Here is a 20,166-nt window from a genome sequence, read left to right as displayed (position 1 = left end):
AGATTATGTAAAATTAGGACAAGCCATTGGCCAGCGGCAGGGGCTGACAAATCGGTAGTCCTGGCCCGGGACTACCAAAAATTGGGAACGGACTACCAAACTGTAATGGCCCAAAGCTTGCGGGACTACTGCGACTATAAAACAATATTGTTTATAGACTTCTGGTCTTGATTGACGCAATACGTGGGTGCAAGTTCTGTGTTGAATGCGAGTTGTGATTGGCCCTAAGGCCTATGGGGGAGGGCTTTATGCTGAACACAGAGCTGTGACTGGTTGTTCCACTAGGCAGGTGGGAGTTTGTGTAGTTGTCCAAATGCAGAAGAAGCCAACTGAAACGTTAAAACTGCATAAAATAAAGTAAAGGTAAGGCAAACTTATTAGGAACTAACTTACGTTGAGCTCTGTGCGTTTAGTTGTGCAACTGTAGACATCTAATTATAATATTTGTGTTGGCGAAATGAGTTAGTTGTACAGTTGTAGACATCTGTAGTTGCTGGTTTGTTTTGTAATGGATATATACACCCACACACACAAACAAAGATATATATATATATATATAAAATCACACATACATACACACACACACAAGTTTAATCAAATGCCACAGGGGGGAGTTTACATGCAATGTTTGTAACTCATTAAGTGATGACGCGCGTGCACGGTTGGCCTGAAAATTGGGAAAATCTGTTTTATGGCCAAAGAAACAGGTCAATCCCAAATACTCCCTAATACAAATATAGTAAATGACATAAACATGACAAAACCATGGAGGAAAACACGTGCAAATGCCACGGACACAGTCGTGTATGTGTGTGTATGTATACATCGCCTTAAATGGCTGCATTAAAAAGTGATACGTTTAAAGATCTGGTGAGGTTATTTGTAGGAATTCAAGGTAATGTAAGTAAATAAAGTAAATTGAGTAAGTAAGTAAGTAAATCTTCTCGTCAGATTCGCTCAAGCTCTCTCAAGTTGCTTGGGGGTTGCTTAATGGTTAGCAATGGTGTATTTCAGGTTAATGGCAATGCAGAGAGCGGTTTCTTCTTTTTTCCTCTCCTTTTATCATTATGCTTTCTACATTGTTGTGCACTGTTCAGTAGTTGTAGGCCTAATAAAACATGTATATCAATGGCTTGCTGCTCCATCAGTGACGTGAAAACCGATTTAATTTGAACAAGTTGTCACAGCCAGTGTCTAGATTACTGTTCTCGTGCATGTAAACCTGTTCTGTGAGCTCATCTCGAGGGCATTAAACTAAAACCATGTCAACCCCAAGAGGGAGAGGGGCATTTCATCTGTGACTCAAGCACACTGTCTCGAGTAATGTCAAAACACAGGTACACTCTGCCATTAGATCTGTATTTTGAAGATCGCTCGCAGTATTTGTATTGTGCGGGTGGGAAGGGAAAGTTTGCAGTAATGTGATGCATTGTATTAACTGTAGGGTAACAGTAAGTAGTGCCGACATTGAGAAGGAGAGCATCTCTCTTTCTGGATGAGAGTCCTTAACTTATTAACAAGGACGTGAGTCCAATGCAAGAGAAATAAAACTATGCTGAATTTAATTATTTTATGAGCTACTACTAGATCTACTGTTCTAACATTCACAGATGTGTTGGTGTTATGACAGCCTCATAATTGCTGAAATGATGTTGGTTACGTTTTGAATATGCATGGACCCAGAGTTTTCATTACATAGAAATGAATGAAATGTGGGCTACCAAAATCTGTGGCAGGCTACCATAGTTTACGTTTTGGTAGCTCACTGGACTACAACACATAGAAGTGATTTGTCCACCCCTGCGGCGGGATGTCTTTGTTATCCGAAGCAGGGAGGCAGTGGCACTCAGCCACCTCCGAATTCAAAGGCCAAGGGAAATGAAAGGAGCATGAGGCGGGTTTATCCAAATGCCATTATTTCAGGGAAGACAGGAGATGTGACCGGCATCTCAATTCCACAGATTCTATCTTGATTTTCATAATCACCACAAATCCACCCCCAATCCCAGGGGATCCAACGCTGCAAAACGCATTAAAGAAGTCGTCCACCAGGTTCTCGGCAACAGCCAAGCCATTCAACAAAAAAAAAAAAAAGTGACTCATAGAAAACACAAACAAGGGGCAGTGGATTCTCTAACCAGATGTAGGAGTTTTAATTTACTTTTGGACGTATCATCTCCAAACACAGCTCAGAAACGACAGGCAGAGTTGGCTGATGGAAACTCCCATTTCTCATTAACGTTTCTGTGATTAATTATCACCATTGGCGATAACACTTTGAAGCTCGGCTTTCTCCCCTCAGCGATGCTGGCTTTGCTCCCTAGCCTTCATGAAGCTGGAGACTACTGTGACATCGACGTCTGATCAACACACTGCCAAACACACTGCAGTCGCTAATGTGTGTTCAGTGACAGTGTTCAGGACAACTATCAGACACCTCACTAGAAAGTGAGATCTTATAAAGTGAAAACTCGAGACTGCCTACCCACAAGGCAAATTATCAAAACCCAGGCTTAACTGAGTGACTAGGTCATTCCTAAGCTGATGACATGAACGTGGATGTGGGCTTCTTATAACAGGTTGTCTGTGGTCATGTGCAGCGACGAGTCTCCTAGATAGATCTACTTAATTTTCACCTCTCCTCCATGTCAAATTATACCAGTTGAGTCAGAACAGCTTTGAGGAAAACAAAATGCAGTTTTCTCTAAAGACTGGACAATGTATCAAACATTGTGGCGTGTGTGGCAACTGAAACAAAAAAATATATACAGGCTATATGTGTGCTTGTATGTGTATATACTGCATGTGTGTGTCCAGTTTAGTCAAAGTTTTTCACATTCTGCAGTTCAATATTTAATGTTATGTGCATCTACCACTGTTCAATACACCCCAACTAATCAACTCAAACGATGTCCCTGCAGCGATGCATACAGCGCATTCACAAACCGCTTAAGAGACCGACCTTTGACTGAAGGTTTCTCATGCAAAATGAAGCACCACCTGTCTCTGGTGAGGGGACTGTTCACAAGCCTCTCTCACACCATTTAGCAAATGTTTAAAACGTATTTTATAACCCCGACTCTAAACATTATGATTCCCTCGGTCTCATGTCTCTCCGATTCTCTCACCCTCTCTGTGACCCTCCTCGACACTCCATACCAGCCAGGACAGAAGGCCTGTCCGTTCATGCATCGAGAGGTCGGCAGACACACCTGGCTTTGACGGGTCTGTGTCGCTGAAGCCCTTTATATTCCCTATCTCTGTCTTTCAGAGAGGCCCGGCACTTTCTCAACAGCACTTTGTCATCACTCTACTGGCAACCTTCTGTTATAATCTTTCCAAATCAACAAAAGTGCAACGTAAAAAACGACCTTCGACATCGTCACACTATGAAAATCAGAATCTGGACTCATGTAATCATCGTGTAAGTATTCAGACTTGTGATCTCATTATGTGGTGGAAGCACCTTCGGCAGCAATCACAGCAGCAGATCTTTTTGGGTGAGTCTCTACCAACTTTGCACACCGGCTTGGTGCATTTTCTGCTCATTCTTCTCGTCAGATTCACTCAAGCTTGGGGTTCGCTTAAGGACGGCAGTTTTCGCATCTTTCCACAGATTCTCCAAGTCAGGACGTTGACTGGGCCACTCAAGGACATTCACTTTCTTATTCTTCAGCCACTTTGGCCTTGTGCTTTGGATCATTGTCCTCAAAGGTGAATTTTCATCCAAATGTAATAGGTTTTCCTCTAGTATTTGCCTGTCCTTTGTTACATTCATTATTCCTTCATCCTAACAAGCTTTCCAGTCCCTGCTGAGGAGAAACGTCTCCACAGGAAGATGCTGCACCACCAGGCTGGACTGCAGGGATGGTGTTGACTGGGAGATGAGCTGTGTTGGGTGTGCACCAAACATAACACTTGGCATTTATACAAAAATGTTCTAATCAGCTTTGCAGGATAACTTTCGTGTTTTGTTACAAACTCCATGCAGGCTTTGAGATGCTTATTTCTTTAGTAATGGCCTCCTTACCTTCTATCTCAGCCATTGAACTCTGTAGCTCTTTGAATGAATTTAGGTTCGCCACAGCAACGGTTTTGAAAACGACGTATACAACGATGACGTTTCCATATTTATTTCACATTATCTATTTAGTTCTTTCTTTGTGTGGATTCGGTGGGGTAAATAACACATTCATTCCTACTTCAAAGTGTCACGACTGCAACTTTAAAGGAACAAAAGGCAAAAGGAACAAAATACTTCCACAAAGGACTGTATAAATATATGTATGTACACAGTGGTGATACCGATATATTTCCCAGAAAGTATTAAATTACTGAAGTTTTTGCGGCTGCACAGTTCAGTAACCCTGTTGCCATGGCGAGAAGCAGGTACTACGCAGATTTAGCTTCAGATTCGGGTCTGGCTTCATGGCGAATGACAGGTCAATCAGTTACAGCGAATGAAAGGATTTTACAAACAAGATGGCTATTACAACAACAAAATTAAGCCACAAGTTCCCAGTAGGTGATTCACTACAATCTAGATTTATTTCAAATCAGAAATCATTACTCCCGAGTGCTGCTGGACCTGATAAATAGATTTTTTTTCTCCCCTTCGTGAAAATCTAAAGGCACACGAGGAAATGGAAATGGCCGAAGCAAATGAACGGAGAGAGGATTCGGAGAGGGGTAACCGACCTGTCCGAGGATGCCGGACAGCAGAGACCACATCGCCTGTCCTTCAGTCCTCAGATTGCCATTGACATTCTGCAGGTCTTCCAGAGACTCGCACAACTACGAGGAGATAAAAAAAAACACAGGAACAAATGTAGATAAGATACAACAATGACGACTAAATATAAATTCGGTGTACAAGCGGTACATATTGGCATTTGTGTCAGAAGGAGGCTCTCCGCGACCTACACAGAGGAGAAAGATAAGGGTGTCCCAACACTGGGGCGCGCGTTTATTTATATTGTGTGTCTCTGTCGACAGATCACAAGCCAGGTTTGTTTTCTTCTCTTCACATACATGAAAGCAAGGTTCCAATATGTTGACAAGACTGCACTTCCTGGTCTGAATTATTGACGTCACACAGTGGGCTAAGTAAGGATCAATAAACCGTCCGCACCTTGTTGTACTCGATGTGCAGCTTCTCCTGCTCGTTCTCCAGCTTGTCTTTGAGGTTCTTCTGCTCCGCGATGTTGTCCTGGATCTGGATCATGCGCATGTTCCTCTCTGTGTGAAAGGACACCGTGTGACACCATTATTTTCATAATAAACACCACGGCGTTCAGCACCGGCACCACACACAACTGTGATGCTTAAGTGACTGAATTTAGCCGTCTTTTTATGAGAGAATCCATGAGAAATACATCAAGTGCACTTCAAGAAATGTCACCCAAAAATCACAAATTTTAACAGACACGGACCACATGTAAGTTACTGATTAATCAAGCAATTAACTGTTTCAATTAAGCTAATTCTGATCATTGAGTGCTGAAAAGGGTAGTTAATTTTCTTTAGACCAAATCTCTACACGACATCATTTCCCAAATTGATAATTGAAGATTACCTGTAAAACCTGTTGGATAGGGGCCCTCACGGATTAGGTTTGGGGGGCAGCACAGACTTACACATTATATTTGAAAACTTTTAGAACTGAAATTGAATCCTAGAACATGTTCTAGAATACGAAAACACTGCTTTGACTACATTTCCCTGTATTGATAATACGTTATGTGCAATTGTTCAACAATCAGCTAGCTATATACACACAGGGTTTCCCCCTAGAAAATTGCCCAACCCTGCCAACATGCCCATGCAATTTTCTGGGGGAAACCCTGTGTATATCTGCGTTCTCTGTACCAAGGTAGTAATTGACGAAATCGGCTGTCAGCGCCGGCTGCTTGTGCTTCCGGCGGCCGTCCACGGTGGAGCTGGTGTCCGACGTGTCTACGGGGAAGATGTCCGTGCTGATGCCCATGAGCTCAGCCTTGCGCATCAGCTTGCGGATGGCCGAGGCGCTGCTGGTAAGAGGCCGGGGCAGCTTCTCACGCGGCACCCAGGCCTGGGGGCGCGTGTTGCGGGCCAGCTCGGCCTTGGCCCGGTACTGCTGTAGGCGGGCAGAGATTCGGGCCTGCGAGACAATTTAATTAACCGGTTAAGTAAAGCGAGTGTGAGGGAGGGGCCGGCTGGCTGTAGCTCTCACTCTGCCCAGATATCGATTTCGTTTCAGAGGCTGTATTTAAAGCTCATTAAAATAGTTGCATTAGAAAAAAAAAAGGGAAGGAATAAAAACAAAAATCCAACTTGTTTCATCAGAGCTAGCAAGGCCGTGCTTGCCTTGAACACCCCCACACTGGATAACCCACTCTGGCGCTGGTACCTGGGCTTCTGGCGCAAGCTGCTTCTCTCTCTCTTGCAAAGACATCTTGCAGTACGACTGTAAAGCCAGGTAGTTCTTCCTCTTCCACTTCCTGTCGAAACGGTCCGCGTGCTGCTTGCAGTAAGCGAAGAACGGGTCCGCGATGTCCTGTTGAGGGGAGAAAAGGAAAGTAAAGACCAGAGTAGGAGAAGAAGAGGCAAAAGAGGCAGCGGCAGCAGCAGAAGAAAAAGAAGGTTGGGGTGACACGAACATACATAGCAAGATATAGGTAACAAAAGTATTGATTCATATGGGGGGATGAGGCTTTTTTCCTAATCAAACATGAGACTGCCATACAGAGTTTTACACTCTAAAAAGTGTTTGTTGAAATGGATTAGCACCACAAGGGGAATGACTCAACATAAACACAAATAAATGATGACAAAAGTTCACCGTCTCACAATACTCAATAATCAAAACTGTGTTAATGCCGAAAGTTAGAGTGTTTTCTCCAATCACTGAGAAACATGCACTCAATACTTTCAAGTCAAAGTTCCTATCTGTTAAACTGAGAAATACAGGATATAGTGTGCCAACAAAGCATACACCAATACAGATTTTCCAGCTCCTGGCTTAAACTGAATCATTTAGGCTTAAGGTGGCTCTGGCGATGATATCAGCTGGCTCACCTGTTGATATGAGCTGCTTTCACAGCTCAGTGGATTAAATTGCTCACAATGAGGGCTCGCTTTCCAAGGGAGGGATGCCTTATTTATGAAGCTATGGATAAACCGCTATCGAGCCGCTTTGCAATGCAAGCGAATAAATAAGTAAAATAACTTAAAGATTACTTTGGGGATAAGACGCATGAACCTCGAATTAATATACATGTATAAGTAATCCCTCGAGACACACGAGAGTTGAGTCGCGCAACACGGGGACCACGAAACATAGCAAACAATGGAAATGTGTTACGCAGACACCATATTTGATACATTTAAGGTATCAAATTGAATGATTTCTCAATATGTTATTTATACACTTACAACATCATATTCAGTGCATATTTATTCAATTAACACAGATATAACCGTGGACCGGCTGGGCAAACGTCCGAGACGCCATTAACTCACTTCCTCCGCTGCTGCTTCCGAGAGCAGACCTTCCCTCTGAGCGCAGGTCACGTGGAAGTACGAGCGGCACATCCCCGCGTCGCAGCTGATGCACACGCCGGTGCGAGCAAAACGGGGGTCTTCACAGAAGCTGCACTCCTAACGGGACCACAAGAGAGACGGGGGGGTAAAATAGGAATTATGACTGGCATACACGGAGCGCGGCATCTCGACCGGTCAACACGAGACAAGGATACGCCAAGAAACCCCGGAAGGCAAACGGAAGTAAGTACAACAATACAAGGCAATCATTAAAGTGGATGGAAGGAGGTGTTTTGGATACGAGATGACACGGCCTGTCAAGATTTAAATGATTCAGTCTCACCTGTTATTGATGGCTGTGACATTTTAGAATGGGAGAAAACATTAGCGTTTTATAGCAGACCTCTTGTTAGAATGCAGAAACTATTTAACTCCCTATAGCTCTCCCCTTCCTCCACACACACACACACACTAGCCATCCTAAATAATAGACCTATAAACATGTATAGCTAAGTAAGGCAATCTGACAGAGCCATATATGATGACCTACTCATCAGGGGATCCCAGAAATACACCACTTGTGTCCTACTTCTCACTACATTCACAATAGCAGGATCAACAATTCTTGTACAGAAGTGGTTTAATAGACAGTGATTGTAAATGATGTTATAAAAACATAAATTACGTATTTGTTCTAGCAGTAAACAGAGCTGAACAAGACACCGTTCGGCATCACCCTCTGTCTTTAGCCATAGACGGTATGTTTGCCTGAAAACAGCAGGACAAAACCACGGTAAATGGAATAAGGTACTTATTTTCCCTGTGGGCAAACCACCCACTCCATGGAAATGGAATTAGACAATTAGCGACAATTAGGCCAATAATGTTTAATTACATAGAACTGAGGTACCAGCCAACTTAGTTAATTCAAATCTCTGGCTCATACATACATACACCGATCAGCCATAACATTATGACCACCTGACTCCACTAGACCTCTGAAGGTGTGCTATGGTATCTGGCACCAAGACGTTAGCAGCAGATCCTTTAAGTCCTGTAAGTTGCGAGGTGGGGCCTCCATGGATCGGACTCGTCTGTCCAGCACATCCCACAGATGCTCGATTGGATCGAGACACCTTGAACTCATGATTCATCAGACCAGGCCACCTTCTTCCATTGCTCCGTGGTCCAGTTCTGATGCTCACGTGTCCATTGTAGGCGCTTTCGGCAGTGGATGGGGGTCAACATGGACACCCTGACTGGTCTGCGGTTATGCAGCCCCATACGCAACAAACTGCGATGCCCTGTGTGTTCTGACACCTTTCTATCAGAACCAGCATTCACTTTTTCAGCAGTTTGAGCTACAGTAGCTCGTCTGTTGGATCGGACCACACGGGCCAGCCTTCGCTCCCCACGTGCATCAATGAGCCTTGGCCGCCCATGACCCTGTCGCCGGTTCACCGTTTTTCCTTCCTTGGAGCACTTTTGATAGGTACTGACCACTGCAGACCAGGAACACCCCACAAGAGCTGCAGTTTTGGAGATGCTCTGACCCAGTTGTCTAGCCATCACAATTTGTCCCTTGTCAAAGTCGCACAGATCCTTATGTTGCCCATTTTTCTGCTTCTAACACATCAACTTTGAGGACAAAATGTTCACTTGCTGCCTAATATATCCCACCCACTGACAGTTGCCATGATAACGAGATTATCAGTGTTATTAACTTCACCTGTCAGTGGTCATAATGTTATGGCTGATCGCTGTATACACACACATTTAAATATAAAGACCTGTTTAGAAACAAGTATTTTTAAGCTGGAAGTATTACCGGTAAATCTCCCTGTTATAGTAATACCTTTAGCTGTCTTACCTTTGCACCATATTTGGAATAATTCATTTCAGTGAGGGTCACAGGACGCAGTTTATCAATGTCTCCAAAGGCCACTCCAGGGACATACAGCGCACACACAACATGGACCCACCTGTAAACAAGAAAACCAGGCATTTCAGGCAAGAGGAAATAGCAATGAAGGAATGAGTGAAAAAAGAAAGGAAAAACAACCAAGTCATCAAAAGTTGACCATCATCCACATATGACTGTTGTTCATCCAAACATTTACATCGGTGCCTTATGAGGTAGTAAGTCATTGTTCTTTGAATAGGCTACCATCAGCACATGAATCTTCTTATTGAATTACTTCTATTCGTCAGTTTCACATCACAGAAGGAGAAACCACTGATGCTCACAAGTGAAAATCTCCTGATATTTGCTGATACACTGATCTTCAGATATGAAGCTTTTACACCAGGATGGTTCACACAACCTTGTCTGTCTGGCACTTGAAGACCCATTGAGCCGTTCTGTTCGGGTCTTTCTGAACAGATTCTCCAAGGCTAAGTGGATTGTGCTGCTGAGCATCTTTCAGTGACACAATTTGTGGGTCAATTTGTAACCTCGGACACAGCGCCATGTCCCATGACCTCAGAGCCGCGTGGCAGTTTGAAGTCACTGAACCACTTCTGTTATCACAATGATCTCGAAGTCCCTTAAGAACAATGTAATAGAGCTTTTATATTCAATGCTACAAGTTCGGCTACGTGGTAATTAGCAGGACAACTAAATGTGAAAAATGTGATTCCTAATGTGTTTGTAAATAATATTCACTTTAGGCACTGCATTCTTATGAAAAATGTCTAGATATTTGAAAACAGGTCAAGTTCAGCGCTGCCCAATGTGTCTTTCATAAGCATCAATACTAATAATAATAATTAATGTATCTTATCTTAATGGACACAGTCAATTTCACAAACACAGTGGATTCAACTTATTCTTCTAATTGTCATTGTCTGCTGTATTCAATCTATATATATATATATATATATATATATATATATATATATATATATTTTTTTTTTTATCCTCCTTCGGAGTCTTGGATGTAAAGAAAAATAACAAACTAAGCTATTACTTTCTTCTCGGGAAATAAATAAAAACTTCCCACTATCCCACTATTTCACGTATTATGATTTTAAATGCAGACTTCAGAGAAGGTGGAGGGGGGACAAAATCCTAAGACCAATATAAAGATACACATCTTCAACAAGCACTTGCTTCTCAATTTAATTTGCACTGTTTTTCATGCTCTAGTGAAGTATTAAATGCCAGTGCAGCCTGCAGAATCCTATCTGTGATAACAGCACAATTGGCTCCATGCTTCATGCTGCCCAGCTCAGGACATTTTAGTCGCGATTTCTCCAGGTTTAAGACGCCGGACAAGAGCGCAGCGGCCCGGTTCGGGAGGCACTGGGACCTCATAATAGGCTGTCTGTAAAGGGGGCACTTCGTTTTGCGGTTGTGACAAAAAAAAAAAAAAAAATGCAGTGCACGGTAAACTGGGTGTTTAAAAGTCATACTGGAATACAGGGATGCAACAATACACACACATTGTCGAACAAAGTCAGCGTGTGTCTGGATGCTACAGTAAATTAATAAAAATAAGATACAATCGGACATTGGTGACGTAGATATGGGAAAGGGCAGATTTTGGTCAACATTTTACCTTGACAAACTATGTTCAAACCACCTAATTTTAAGTGGAGTCATCTTATTCTATTATTCCTGTTAATTTAAATGCATAGTCTTCAGGACTCAAGTGCTGTGTTGCGTTTTGATAGCCACAGTGAGCCAGGAGAGACTCTGACTTATGATTCGGTTATCAGATATGGAAAGCCTCACACGCCATGGCGGAACACGGGCCGATTCCCATGTTTCTCATCCCGCACTCCAATAAATAAATAACTCAATCAATAAACCAAACGGCACACCTTCCGGCGTCGGTCTCTTTGAAGATGCCATCTTGGTTGGGACACAGTTCACAGCTGGGGGAGACCCCGTTCTTGCAAGCGTCACAGAACCAGGGCTCGGTCGAGTTTTCAGACGCTGAACTCATGATGGAATCGCTCTCGCCGTCAACGCCATAGCAGCCTACAAACACACAACAATAGACAGATTAATATGTTGACAAAGCTTTCTTTTGTAGGCATATAGTCAGGTGTATGATTAAACAATTATACCAAACAGGAGCTAATGATCATCAATTCAATATGTAGGTTGAAACACAATTAACTGAAACAGAAACAGCTGTGTAGGAGGAATAAAACGGGGTGAGGAACAGCCAAACTCAGCTAACAAGGTGAGTTTGCTGAATACAGTTTACTGTCAAAAGTCATACACCATGGCAAGACTGAGCACAGCAACAAGACACAAGGTAGTTCTACTGCATCAGCAAGGTCTCTCCAGGCAGGCAGATACAGGCAGATACTTATCCATCATGCAATACCATCAGGGAGGCATCTGATTGGCCCCAAATGTATTCTGCAGCATGACAACGACCCCAAACATACAGCGACAGTCATTAAGAATTATCTTCAGTGTAAAGAAGAACAAGGAGTCCTGGAAGTGATGGTATGGCCCCCACAGAGCCCTGATCTCAACATCATCGAGTCTGTCTGGGATTACATGAAGAGAGAGAAGCAACTGAGCCTGCCTAAACCCACAGAAGAACTGTGCTTAGTTCTCCAAGATGTTTGGGCCAACCTACCTGCCGAGTTCCTTCAAAAACTGTGTGCAAGTGTACCTGGAAGAATTGATGCTGTTTTGAAGGCAAAGGGTGGTCACAGCAAATATGGATTTTATGTAGATTTTTCTTCTGTTCACTCATTTTGCATTGTGTTAATTGATAAATATAATCTATTAGCATGTCTATTTTTGAAAGCATTCTTACTTTACAGCATTTTTTCACACCTGCCTAAAACTTTTGCACAGTACTGTATATTTACTTAATTCTGACCTTAAATTAAAACCATGGTCTTTGCATAGTAATTGATTACCACACTGCTTAACCAGCTTTAGGTTCAACCGCACAATGCCATCACACTGTTCTCTTGTGATCTCAAATACAAAGACCCCGATGCTTAGCTATGGGCTGTTTGCTAATAGAAGTTAAGCTGACAAAAAAACGATGACGACAGGATAACTTTATAATCCCCCGAGCGAAGATTATCCGTGTCAGCTGTGACAGTTGGCAGTTTAAGAAGGGGGGGGAAATGTAGAGTAAGCACGAAAATACTTTTAACTTTATCAAGATCCGAAAAGCAAAAGGTGGTCTGACGTGCCACTCACGAGTTATACAGTTCACACATCAAGGAGGCAACTGTCACCAGAAAAAACAAATCTGACGCGTAAATATCGGCTCTGGGATCCCATCTGAGTTACGTGAACCTCATGTAAATTTGGATAAGTGTCATATTTTATTTTGACACTGTGCTGCCTAGATCTTCATAGACTTTACAAGTGAAACCACATTCATTTTATGCTATAAAAATATAATTAAGCCTTGATCTGCAGCCCTTTATGATTGATGTTGAAAAATGTCACAGGGATATTAATGTGAATAATTGAACTAAAAAAGAAAAAAGATTAATTTAGTAATTCATCCCATGAACATTTCTGCAACTGCATTAAGTTAAAGCAGAGCATACCCTGCCAAAAGCATAGTAAAACAATTGTTGTCTGTTTGTTCCTTTGCTCAGTTAGTTTGGTTGGTTTGCATTTCTGTTGTTCTGTTAATGCAGCAGTGTGTTAATGCAACAAAAGCCAATCTTACTGTGTCTTTAGAAACATTTACTTCCGTCTGTCAACGGATATGGTTTTAACAGTCAGTACTCACTTGAGAAGAGTGAATCATGTACATCACAAACCCTAATTCTGTTATACTTTGCATTGCAACCTTTGTGCCTGAAGTTATAATTACATTAACAGGAATAACTAGCTTTGTGAATCCATTCACGGGAGAACATGGGGTTTTGTACGTCAAGAAGCAGAAAATAAATTAAAAAGGATGAATGACTTCGGAGATGCAGCGGAATTAAATTCAGATTCCTATAAGGCATTCTGGGGATTTACATAAGAGTTTGAGGAATATTTCACACAACATTGTATCAAAAGATTCCTGAAACATGAAACCTGACTACCAGAAATATTCTAATTGTATAAGGTTAGACAACTATCAGAAGAATCCAAGTGTACTAAATATAACATGATATGTACGTATATTAACATACACTACTGCCTCCAATTGAAAGCACAGAAATTAAACAAAGACACGTTACGTGCTCAGTGGCATATAAATGTCATCTCTTCACGAACAATGACTAATGGCCCCGTTCCATAATTGTGCTTCTTTTCATTAAGAAAATAAATAAATAGGCCCTGCTTAAAAATATTCAATACTCTCAAATCATTTTGCTTAGTTTTACATTATACTAATCTATTTGGTTGAATAAAGAAAATGTATTATATCCATCTTCTTCTTCAATAGCTGTCAAAATTACTTTCGATTAGCCCTAGCAAGATAAATGTCCCGTGATCGGCTCAGTTTCCTTCTCCCAGAAGCACTTACGCTGATTTCCTGTAACATACAAACACAATGGAAGTGTACCCATCTTCATTAGAGGAATAAATGCTCAAACGACACAGGATATGTGTCCATACCGCCGTTAACATGACTGCTGAGATGTTATGGGATAAGTAGGAGTAAAATGTCAGAGGCAGGGCTGCAAATATATACATTTTAAAGCATGTGCCACTGTTCGAAACAGTAGGAAAACAACAAACACTGATGTAAAGCGACAGAGAAAGACAAATGACAGCTGTTTCTTTAAAGCACTGCAAACTAAATTAAAAGCCGATGATGGCAGAGAAACTGATGCACAAAATGAGCAGAATGACAGCAAGAAGGCAGTTATTTAAAGGATGAAAGCCCCCGAATGCAGATCCTCATTTAAAACAGTATAATTATTCCCATCGCCATCATCCCACAGATAACAACAATCCTTCCCCTCGTACAAAGCCAAGCGGTCTGCATTCGATAACCCATTAAACAGGTGTTAATGTTACATGGCCTGCTTTCAAAAACAATATTATTTATTTGTTCTTGTACCTTTGTATATCATGTCAAGGGCACATCTCTCGATTGTGCCCAAAACGCAGTAATGAAACAGAATCGCCGCGCCTTTGCACTCAGGTTCTCCGAGTCTGAGAACCGGCATTAATTACCTTGTCCCCCCGTTACGAACCCCACTCGTTTTGTTTTTAAATTACTTGATGATAAAAGAAAAGCCTCTAATCTCCCAAATACAGTCCTCCTGTATCACAATAAGTAAATCACTCATCCTCGGCACGGGTAATACATCAAGTCAAGTAGCGGAGATGTCTGGGAAAATATCACAAGCATGTTCGAGGAGTGCACGGTGGGAACGTTTATGTTCTATATGTGGTAATAAAGGGGGGATTAAACGGTCGGCTGTAGTCACTGCAGAACACCGCGAAATGTCAGAGAGTAAAGCAGAGGAACGCTCTACAAGATTTATAACTTTGTATCTCATTTAATTTACGGCAACTGGACCCAAGGGCACTCTCCGGCGAGCGCAGCAACGAGGGCCAGTGTCACACACTCGGATATGTACCAGACATTTTTCTTCAGACACTCTGCAATCAATATGTCAGGAGTGCTGACATCACGGTTGGGGGTGCGCTGCTATTACAAGCCTGTTACAAGATCCTGGCACAAATGCATTCACCCAGAGAGAAGCATTAGCGCCTGGCAAAAAGCTTTTCTTTAAAAAAATAAAATTTAAAATAAGAATTTCCAGATATCTGCACAAAGCCAGGCCCACTGTGTTGGGTGTGATGAGCGATTTCCATGGGTGGTACCAGTTATATTGTTTTAAGTAGAATTTAGGATGGGAAAAGGAAGAGGAAAATCGAGTCACAAAGCTCTCATGATTTAATTTTAATCGCGACATCCATCAGCACTTGTTTTTTACGACAGAGACGGCTTAATATGAAGAGTAGAAATAATGAAACCTTAGCAGTACATTCAGCACAACCACTTAGACAGTCCTCTGGTTTCAAAGCGTGTTTACTATATTATTTTTTCTGTCTGAGTGTAGCAGAGTTGTATCTTTGTGGATATTGTGTTTTGGAGTATCAATAACGTTATGCAGAATAGGTACCAAACATGCCATTGCAGTTGTGGGCTATGGTCGCGTTAGGATGACGATGAAATCATTTTTGATTACCAAGTTAAAAATAAAAAAGGGTCTGGGTCTTTCAGTGCCGGAGAAATTCAAAAATGCAGAAAAAACAGACATGACCCGAATGAACAGAAACACAAAGGCAAGGGGGGTAACAATGCCATTTTCACATCAAGAGGAAAAATAGATTAAAGTACAAAAATACAGCCAAAAACACATTCCCAGCCATGTGTATGTGTATATATCTCCATCCATTAATCAGCCTTTATCAATCCACTGCAGGATGAGACCTGCCTATAGGGGACCATTAGCCATAACTCATCATACTGGCCAGACGGCTTGGCAAGAACCACACACAAACATTTTAGAGTTGCCAAATAACAAACATCTACTGGGACCCGGGTTCATTCCCAGCCTAGTGTTTGCATGTTCTCCCCTGTCCGTGTGTTCTCCCTGACTTTCTCTGGGATCTATTCATCTATATACATGGTATTGCTATATTCGATTCATATGAAGGAAAACATGCCTTTTCGAATGTGAAACACTGCAGAACAAAAGGAATGGAAGGCGTATATTTATACATCTGTACAGCAGATAATAAGATCAGATATATCACTACTGCCAGGTGGGCTGAGACCCAAACATTGCCAGCATTTAGTTTCCAGGTCTAGAGCAGCAGGATACCCGCTCTGTGGAGATTGGGCAGGTGGCCTCCCTACAGGGGAGAGGGGGAAGGACAAAGTGAAAAATGACCCCCAGTCACTGGACACCATCTGTACGTTTCTCTCATGACTCGGAGACGTACAGGCCTTCGACGTGTTGCCCATCGAGGAGTGCCATGAACAGACATCGGCTCAATTGAAATGATTTATTGCAACAGATCACCTCAATGTTATTAATCAAAGCTAATACTACTACTACTACTACTACTACTACTACTACTGGATATATTTTAAAACCTACTAATATTCTCACATCAGATAGAAAGAAAAATCCACCTTGGTATAAAGAAACACAAAAAACAGCTGTATAATATTTTGTCAGCATCAACAGCTGTCTACACATAGAAAACAAGGATATTAGGGGTTTAAATAGAACAGTCTATCTTAAAATAAATTAGCGGCTGCCCCAAGATAAAATATATATATATATATATATATATATATATATATATATATATATATATATACACACACACACACACCGATCAGCCATAACATTAGGCAGGTGGTCATAATATTGTGTAGGTCCCCTTTTTGCTGCCAAAACAGCCCTGACCCGTCGAGGCATGGACTCCACTAGACCTCTGAAGGTGTGCTGTGGTATCTGGCACCAAGACGTTAGCAGCAGATCCTTTAAGTCCTGTAAGTTGCGAGGTGGGGCATCCATGGATCGGACTTGTCTGTCCAGCACATCCCACAGATGCTCGATTGGATTGAGATCTGGGGAATTTGGGGGCCAAGTCAACACCTTGAACTCGTGATTCATCAGACCAGGCCACCTTCTTCCATTGCTCCGTGGTCCAGTTCTGATGCTCACGTGCCCATTGTAGGCGCTTTGGGCAGTGGACAGGGGTCAGCATGGGCACCCTGACTGGTCTGCGGCTACGCAGTCCCATACGCAACAAACTGCGATGCACTGTCTATCAGAACCAGCATTCACTTTTCCAGCAATTTGAGCTACAGTAGCTCGTCTGTTGGATCGGACCACACGGGCCAGCCTTCGCTCCCCACGTGCATCAATGAGCCTTGGCCGCCCATGACCCTGTCCCGGTTCACCGCTTCTTCTTCCTTGGACCACTTTTGATAGGTACTGACCACTGCAGACCGGGAACACCCCAGGTGCCATGATAACGAGATTATCAGTGTTATTCACTTCACCTGTCAGTGGTCATAATGTTATGGCTGATCGGTGTATATATTTATTATTATTATTATTTTTACCTTGGGGAGGCCACTAAAAGTAAGAACCAAAATAGCTTGGTTGGATAAGTGTATTCAAAATCTCACACCAAGTTAAGCAGTTTCCACCTGTGTGAATTTTTTGTGAATCAAAATAGGTTCCCTCTGATGGGTTGTGCTTTTCAAAGTAAAGACTCAAACATGAGCACCAAGAGCTTTCAAAACAACTCCAGGACAGGCTGTTGAAAGGCACAGATCAGTGGATGGGTATAAAATATATCAAAAGCCTTGAATAGCCAGTCAAGATGATTATTCAGAAGTGGTAGGTGTAGATACTGCCTAGATCAGACCGTCCCTCCAGACTGGATGACTGAGTAAGAAGGAAACGGACCAGAGAGGCTACCAAGAGAACATTGGCAACTATGAAGCCGAAGCTGAAGCAGAAGTTCACCTCTCAGCATGACAATGACCCAAAGCAAACAGCCAGAACTACACTGGAGTGACTAAGGAACATATCCTTGAGTGGCCCAGTCAGAGCCCCTACCTTAATTCAATCGACAATTTGTGGCACGACCTGAAGACTGCTGTGCATCAACACTCCCCAAAGAACCTGACAGAGCTTGAACAGTTTTGCAAAGAAGAATGGTCAAATATTGTCAAATCTAGGTGTGCAAAGTTGGTAGAGAGTCTGGTGTGCACATAAGTGGAATACAATCCTGATTTAAATGCATGCAACTCTGAGGCACTGACATAGCAAAATGTGAAAATAGTTCAAGGGAGTGAAGACTTCTTATAGGCACTGTATATCACTAGTTCAAACAAGATCTATCCAAGTTGCATAAACCCAAAATGACTGCCGGGGTCCCCCAATGCCTGGGCTGAGAAGGGATTAGAAGCACCAATCTTACAAATCCCCTCGAGAGCATTCACAGACACACCTGCACACACCTGCATTGTAGATGAGTCAGTGCTGAGAGCCCACTCACACAACACGCCTCCCATATGTCACAGTACAGGCACTAAGCATGTGGGGACATCTTGCACTCGGATTAGGTCTCCTTCAGTCTTTATTTTCTCTTCATTTCATCACGTTAATATTTTATCTCACGAACACAACCGCTCACCTCGTGTGGATGAGGGAAAGGTGCACAGGGATGTTTATCCGCTTGAAAGCATGGGCTGCAGTGACTGCTGTGCAACAGAGCAATCTGTCTGCAGCTAACAAGGAATAAAGCAGCTCGTCAACTTCACAAATTATAGTTGCGCAACAAATAAATGATGTCTACAAGCCTTAGAATGGGGTAATGGCAAGGTTTCCATATAAAAAAAACAAAAAAAAACAAAAACAAAAAAACAACAGTCTGGAGGAAACCTCTGCTGACCAAGCAATATCAGACTGAAAAACATCATCCATCTCTTCTCACTGTGGCAGCAACTCAGCTATCACTAGACAGCTGTATGTATATAACACACACATTAATACACACATTTATGCACAGATATACACACACATCTCAATACATCTCTCTCTCTATTTATATTTATTTATATATAACAAACACAAAAACACACACACACACACACACACACACACACACACACACACACACACACATCTATATATTTATATACATCTCTCTCTCATTTATACAGCTCTGTATATATACACAGCTCTGGAACAAATTAAGAGACCACTGCAAAGTTATCAGTTTCTCTGGTTTTACTATTAATAGGTATGTGTTTGGGTAAAATGAACATTTTTGTTTTATTCTATAAACCAGTGGTTCCCAAACAGGTCCTGGGGGACCCCCTACCCTGCTAGTTTTTGTTCCTACCGAGCTCTCAATTACTTAATTGAACCCTTAATTGAACTAATAATTTCGTAAATCAGAGACTTTTAATTATTTTAAACAGTAGGGGTTTGAAGTTAAGTATAGAATTATATTAAAAAACGTATTGAAGAAACAACTATTTTCTTAGACAATTTAAAAAGTAAAATGTAAGCAGAATGTTTCTTCAATTTAGGTTCAATTAAGTAATTGAGAGCTCGGTTGGAACAAAAAACAGCAGGGTAGGGGGTCCCCCAGGACCGGTTTGGGAACCACTGCTATAAACTACTGCCATTTCTCCCAAATTCCAAATAAAAATATGAATGGAGTGGAATGGCTGCCTACATGTAGAGATGCTGATTTAAGAAACATTTGCAGTGGTCTGTTAATTTTTTCCAGAGCTGTGTATATATACATACATACATGTATACACACACACACACACACACACACACATATACATACCATACATCCCTATATATCTGTATCTATACACACACACGCACACAAGCCATTTCCTCTAATTCTCAAAATGCTATTATTTGCACTAGCTTTCTTGCTGTTTCCCCTCAATAATAAATAAATAAACAGCTTAAGGCTGATAGCATTCCAGCAGGAAAGCCATTCTACAGCCCGTGCTTCTCACAAAGATTATAAAATTCAAGATTTATCACCTGCATGAATATACTACCAGTCTAACCCTGCTGCAAAAACAATCTGTTGTAGCTCAGCGAGCGATGTTAAGTGGCAGCTTGAATCTGACATCTCATAACTCATACGACAAAGTCATGGCATTAAATACAGCCCTGAGCCTCTTC

The 20,166-nt window shown here is 42.0% G+C and overlaps 1 protein-coding gene across 3 annotated transcripts in view; it reads right to left on the bottom strand.

Moving 5' to 3' along the window:
* The window catches only part of phf14 (PHD finger protein 14), a 63,978-nt gene that overhangs the window by 33,026 nt on the left and 10,786 nt on the right, over positions 1-20,166 (bottom strand). For all 3 annotated transcript variants that reach the window (XM_066715527.1, XM_066715529.1, XM_066715528.1), the window contains exons 5-11: positions 11,347-11,506; positions 9,392-9,503; positions 7,501-7,638; positions 6,389-6,535; positions 5,869-6,139; positions 5,132-5,238; positions 4,699-4,794 (exon numbers count right to left, since the gene is read on the bottom strand). In XM_066715527.1, the coding sequence (XP_066571624.1) occupies positions 4,699-4,794; positions 5,132-5,238; positions 5,869-6,139; positions 6,389-6,535; positions 7,501-7,638; positions 9,392-9,503; positions 11,347-11,506 (1,031 nt within the window). The remainder of the gene's footprint in view (positions 1-4,698; positions 4,795-5,131; positions 5,239-5,868; positions 6,140-6,388; positions 6,536-7,500; positions 7,639-9,391; positions 9,504-11,346; positions 11,507-20,166) is intronic.

Source organism: Amia ocellicauda, chromosome 10 (genome assembly GCF_036373705.1).
Source record: "Amia ocellicauda isolate fAmiCal2 chromosome 10, fAmiCal2.hap1, whole genome shotgun sequence".
Taxonomy (NCBI): Eukaryota; Metazoa; Chordata; class Actinopteri; order Amiiformes; family Amiidae; genus Amia; species Amia ocellicauda.
The sequence above is the reverse complement of the archived record's forward strand: the minus strand, read 5'-3'. Positions and strand labels throughout refer to the sequence as shown.